The following is a 5,914-nucleotide window of genomic DNA, read 5'->3' as shown; positions in this document are numbered from 1 at the left end:
GGGCAGCTCACGAACAACTGGAAACAATACCCACATCCTAGTGAGGGCTGGGCTAGCCATTGGCAGGACTCCGGGTGAGAGTTTGGTGTCAAGTAGTCGCAATTCTTGGAGAAAAGGAAGTAGATCTGTCAGTGTCTGAGATGTCCTGCCTGCTCTCACACAGGTGGGGCCCTTTATGGCCCGCAGTGTCCTCCCATCAAAGGAGAAGTTAGATGTGGCCCACTCCATGGTGGATTCTGGCTCAGGGCTGTGCTCCTCGCACAGGGTGTCCTTTGCTCTGGGCTGGACCAGAACCCTCCTGCCCCACAGTCAGCCTCTTTTTCCTTCCTCATCCCGCAATCAAATATATCCCCTTCATTTTCTTCCCAACCCCACAAAAGAAGGACTCAACACCAGGCAGGGGAAAACCAGCACCTTTCTCTTTTAAAGCAGCAGAGAGTTTGGCAGGGACCGAAGGAGAAGGCCGAACCCGTATCTCTTTAGGCGGGAAACTCACAGACGGCCAGGAAGGACGATGCGCAGGAGATATCGTTCCAGATCCCTTCCTTTAGGATAATCACACAGTCCTCCCCTGAACCATGGTCATTGGGCTCATCCTTCTTCCAGTTGGTGTAGCTCAAACTCCCACCTGTCACATACATGAACTGGCCTTCAGTGGCCTCATCTGTGATGCCCAGGAAGGCAGTGTCTTTGGCCACATCCTGGATGGCCTTATTCTCCTCGGAGCTCCTAGGGGCAGCCACAGTGGCCTGAAGCTCAGCACACAGAGCCTTTACTCTGGAGAAAGGCATCTTCTCCCCGTTGGTCACGTAGAGCTTCTTACCATGCTTTTTGCCCAAGGAGAAGGCTTGCACTGCAATCACAAAGGGGAGCAGGTGAGGCTGACTGGATATGGAGCCTGCCCAGGACAGAAGTCAAAAATGCCCCTCTCAGGGGCTCCAGGATCTGAAAAATAACCCCATGCCCAACCACCTCAGGCCGGAGCCTGGGAAGGAGGCCCACCTCAGTTATGAGAGCCAAGGATGGGAAACACAGCCCCCATCAGAAAGCCTTGACTCTAGGCCACCCTAGAGGAAAACATCTGTTAAAAACCACCCCAGCACAGGTGGAGACAGGGGAACATGCTTGGGCCTCACTGCCAGGCAGGGTCAGCCATCTGAGAACAGTGGGTGTAGAGGAAGCAAAGATTTTTGGAGACAACAGACATCTATCAGGCTTCCTTTGCTACTTCCTAGCTGTGTGACATTGACTGAGTTACCTGCACTTCCTGTAGCTGTAAATAAAACTAGTATAATAACAACTGGGGTTGGTGAGAGGATTGAGTAAAACCATGTTCTAAGTAAGCGCCAGCCCAGCACAGGCCCCAGCAGGTGTAATAAGTGTTCAGGATGTCAGTTCTTTCCACCCTCCCCAGAACCTAGAACACTCTGAGGAAAAGGTGAGGGCCAAGAACACACGGGGAACAGAGAAGTAGCTTACACCTCCTCATGTAGTCCAGGTCTGCTCTCAGGCGCCTTACTTCGCTCTCTAAGCTGTCCAGCTTAGTCTCGGCAGCTACAAAGCAACAGGGAGAAGAAAATTAACTGAGAAGACTCAGCTGGAAAGCAGAGCATTTGCAAAAAGTAAAAAATAAACAAAATTTTAAAATGAGCTTGCATAAGACGTATGCTTATGCCAGAAAAATAAAAAAGCAAAAAAAGTACAAGGATTAAAAAAAAACAACGCACCTGAATTAAAAAAAAACAACGCACCTGTATTCCTGCCTTCTCAGACATATCTTCATATCTCTTGACGACTTGTAACTACAGATCTGGGCCCTTCCAGTACTGCTTAAATATTATAATCTTATCATAATTTATAAGTAAATAGTCACTCTGTCCTTTAGAAAAATTTTTCTTTGTAATTTTTCACTTCTCAGTCCAGATAAGATAACTTTTTAATATTTTTATTATGTTGGCTGATTGGTAGACAAACATTAGTAAAACAGTTGTCATTTTTCTTTTGTTCTTACTGGATTTGCTCTATGCTGAACTAAATTACTATGATGTTATACATTTTCCAGTAGTCCTAAAGGCAGACCATTTTCATGCCACTCTGTGACAACAGATATAAAGCCATCACCTGAAAGGGCCCATTTCTTCTGCCACCTGGAGACAACACCGGACTGGTTCAGCTAAAGAAAAGCCAGGGCCCGTCTCCTGCCAAGGGCTGATGAGGGTATGGCCCTGCAGCGTTTGCAAGCCTATGGGCACTCATAGAAATTCCCTTAAGCCCAAATAAGGCTTAGAAGGTGGAGGGTGCTGGGCTGGGAAGCAGGCATGAGCATCTTCCTGGGAGGCAGCAGAAGGGGCACCTCCCACCTGGCCCTCCAGTTCCCAGGGCCCCGAGTCCTCTAAGATAAGACCATGCCATGGTGTGCCCCTTACCTGAATTGTCTCCACGATCTCCTTTTTGGCCTCTCGGTCCTGGACTCCCAGGGGCCCCTCTCTCTCCTGGAGGCCCTAGCTTTCCAGGAGGGCCCTGCAAACCTCTGAGCCCTTGACCTGTTAGAAGACAGAGGAAACATGACCCCATGGCTGTCACTCATTTTCTTTTTCCAAGAGCTTAATACATGATTCTTATCAATCCTAAGCAACAGCCAGAGAGCTAGGGGTGACACAAAGAAGACAGATTTCCCAGCGGAAGGCGTGTCCTGAGGGCCAGCTCCTGAAGCAGGCAGGACACCCCCTCTGTAGGGACAACCACACATCGCCAATTCCTGGGTGCTCAAAACGTGGGTTCAGGAGAGTCAGATAAGCAGCTTTGTTTTGGAAGCAATGACATTGTATGGGGATTATTCTGAGTGGACTAGCACCCACCATAATGAAAGTGAGACTCACCCAGTCTCCATGCTTGGACCCCCACAGGGAAGGTCTCCCTCAGGAGGTAAAGATTTGCAAAGACAAGTAGCATGTCCCCTACCTGGCTCTCCCTTTTCCCCCTTGGGTCCATCACGCCCATCTCTGCCTGGGGTACCATTGGTGACAGGGATGCCGCAGGAGATCAGGTTGCAGGCCTTTTGGACATCCTCACAGGTTTTTGTTTCTGAGCAGGATACCGTCACCACATGCAGAAGGGCAAGGAGTGACGGAAACAGGAACATAGTCCTCACCTTGGCATGAAGAAAGTCAAGGAAAATGATTTCATTTCATCTTGTTTTGCTACCAGCTGCGGTGTGCTGGACGCTGTGCTCAGGGCAGCAATCACGCAGGGGAATACCACAGCCCTTGGCTTAGAGTTACTTCCAGGATGATAGGGAGGCAGACAAGTGAAAAAACTAAAATGTTAGCATTAGATTTGCGCTCAAATGAAGGTGGGTACAAGAATAACAGCGGCCCATTCTCCCTGGGGCTCCAGAGCATCTCTCTACACAAGGTTTAGTGGTTAGGCACCCCCTACTCCGAGAGCCTACAGGGCCTGAAAATTCCAAACTAGCCCTGTTTCTGGTGACTAAGCACAAAGGCAAAGAGCCCCTCGTCTGCATAAGCTTCAACCAAAGCCTTGATTTCTTTTCTTTTTTCTTTTTCTTTTTCTATTGTTTGGGATTCATTGAGTATACAAAGAATTAAGTTACACTTAATTGCATTTGTTAGATAAAGTCCCTCCCCAAAGAGGTGTGCTATACACCATGACCCCCATCCCCTTCCGTCTTCCCCTCTCCATGCTCCCTCATTCCCCTACCCCCCACCTTGTGTTAGATCATCTACCTCCTTCATAATAGAATTGAGCACATTGGCTTCTTGCTTCTCCATTCTTGTGATACCCTACTAAGAAGAACGCATTCCCACTCAATCCAGGTTAATAGAAAAGATGTAACATCACCATCTTTTTTAATGGCTGAATAGTATTCCAAGGTATACATATACCACAGCTTGTTAATCCATTCCTGGGTTGGTGGGCATTTAGGTGGTTTCCACATTTCTGGTGGTTGTAAATTGAGCTGCAATAAACAGTTTAGTACGAATGGCCTTATAATAAAAGGATTTTTTTTTCTTTTACGAATAAAAGGATGTCTAGTAATGGGATTGCAGGATCAAATGGGAGGTCTAATTTGAGTTCTTTGAGGATTCTCCATACCTCCTTCCCAAAAGGTTGTATTAGTTTGCAGTCCCACCAGGGTGTTTCAACTCTGTCTTCTCCCCTTTCCTATGGGCCCTGAGGCTAGACTGACTGCAGCAGGTAACCTGAGGTGCCACAAGGTCCATTTCTTGCCTGAATCTCATTTATGATATCCATTCTCTCATTTCATATAAAAATCCCTGTCTAACACGCCAGGGCCCCAGACACCTCAGAACTGCAGTTGCTTCTCCAGCAGCCTGTAGAGACTTGTGTAAAGTCTCTATTTTGTGACAAACACTTGCTGGGGGCTCAGTACCCAGAGTGCACAAAGGCAGGAATCTGACCCTCAAAATGGAAACGTCTTTGGTTGTTGACCCTGTCCAGGTGAGACTTCCCTTGGTTTAAGATTTTCCAAAACCCAGGCTGGTGAAATTTCTGCTCACCTTGTGCCTGGCAGGGAGCCAGCTCATGATCCTTCTCTTGGCTATATCCTCCTGTGCTGCCCTGAGGCCCATCCAGCCTGTGCCCAAGCTGGCCCCTCCTCCAGGACACCTGGTAGCACAGCCTCCGTGGGACTCTGCCTCTGCTCTACTTCAACTTCTGACCCAATGTCACTGGGCCTTGCTGTGTAACTACCACACCTGTCAGCTCCCTTTACCTTTCCCTTCCTCCATGACTCAGTGAGAGAGGCCCGGTTGAAAGCGAACTTTCGAAATGATAATCTTCTCTACCTTTCCTCTTTCTTTTTTTTGCCCCTCTTTTTTAAACCTGACAGTGCTGGAGGCCATGATCAGGGCTTATACCTGTTGCTAACACACACACCTCACCGCTATTTCTCTCTTTGGAAAAGACGACCCTTTAGTTTGCTGATGATCAAGTGAATCGAGGAAGGTCACAGATGCCTCAGGTCAGAGGGACACAGAAGCCCCAGGTGGCTCTGAGTTACTCCCAGGCCAACAACCCCATTAAAGCTCCTGGATCAAGTCCAGAGGCCAGCCCTGCCCAGGCCCCCACTTCTTTCCTCCAGAAATGACTTACTTGGGCTTCCACAGAGCACAGAGGAAGCAGCAGAACAGCTGGCAGATGTCTCAGCGACGTCGTGTGGTGACCAGGGGCAGGACTGGACTGGCCTTCAACCCCAGATTAATAAACAACCACCCTTAGAACAGCCGTATTCTGGGAAGCTCTTCAGTGCTGCTGGTGGGGTCTCGAGCACAGCACCAGACAGTTCTCTACCTTAATGCCCTAAATGCCTTCCCAGCCCCTCCCAGGCATCCTCTCCACAGCACCTTGGAGCCTCTAAATCACAGGTTCTCAGGATAGTTCTCTCTCTGTTCTTCTGGGAGAAACACGCATAGACATTCTACCTGAAAAACACATGCTCACACACACACCTACACTCACGCACAGGCACAGATCTTTGTATCTGTTGTTCTGACAAGTTCCATTTGTGTTTCTTTTGCTGCAAGGCTGGATTGGAGAAAGGCAAGATCTACAACCCTGAGTCACTTCATTGCTCCATTCTCACTCAGAGAATTTATCAAATGTCTTCTTCTTTGAGCATATCACAGTGCCAGGCACAAGGGGAAGGAGTACTTGTGTTATTTGTACCTTACATTCACAGCTGAACGTGGACATTTGTACCAGCTGCTCCCTCTGCCCAGACAGTTCCATCTTTGCATAGCTATTTGTTGCCATTCAGATTTAATCTTAAATATGTATTATGTCTGGATAAGAGGCTTTCCTAAGCATTTAGTTTTAAGTAGCCAGTCCATCACTAAGTTATAATTATGTGTTCTGATGTCCTGCGGATTAT

At 48.1% G+C, this 5,914-nt stretch overlaps 1 protein-coding gene across 3 annotated transcripts; it reads right to left on the bottom strand.

The window, feature by feature from the left end:
- Positions 1–397: 397 nt before the first annotated feature.
- Positions 398–5,289, bottom strand: LOC128582290 (mannose-binding protein A-like). 3 transcript variants are annotated; one of them, XM_053586038.1, is made up of 5 exons: positions 5,133–5,289; positions 2,962–3,146; positions 2,427–2,543; positions 1,480–1,554; positions 398–853 (listed from the first exon to the last, which is right to left on the bottom strand). In XM_053586038.1, the coding sequence occupies exons 2-5, from the start codon at positions 3,140–3,142 to the stop codon at positions 480–482; spliced, it is 747 nt and encodes a 248-aa protein (XP_053442013.1). In that variant the 5' UTR covers positions 3,143–3,146; positions 5,133–5,289; the 3' UTR covers positions 398–479. The 3 variants fall into 3 exon arrangements, with proteins under 3 accessions (XP_053442013.1, XP_053442014.1, XP_053442012.1); XM_053586039.1 differs by having other exon boundaries at positions 2,962–3,151; positions 5,137–5,219; XM_053586037.1 differs by lacking the exon at positions 5,133–5,289 and adding an exon at positions 4,542–5,061 and having other exon boundaries at positions 2,962–3,151.
- Positions 5,290–5,914: the final 625 nt, after the last annotated feature.

Source organism: Nycticebus coucang, chromosome 3 (assembly GCF_027406575.1).
Source record: "Nycticebus coucang isolate mNycCou1 chromosome 3, mNycCou1.pri, whole genome shotgun sequence".
Classification (NCBI taxonomy): Eukaryota; Metazoa; Chordata; class Mammalia; order Primates; family Lorisidae; genus Nycticebus; species Nycticebus coucang.
Note: the sequence above shows the minus strand (reverse complement) of the source record. Positions and strands in the feature narration are given on the sequence as shown.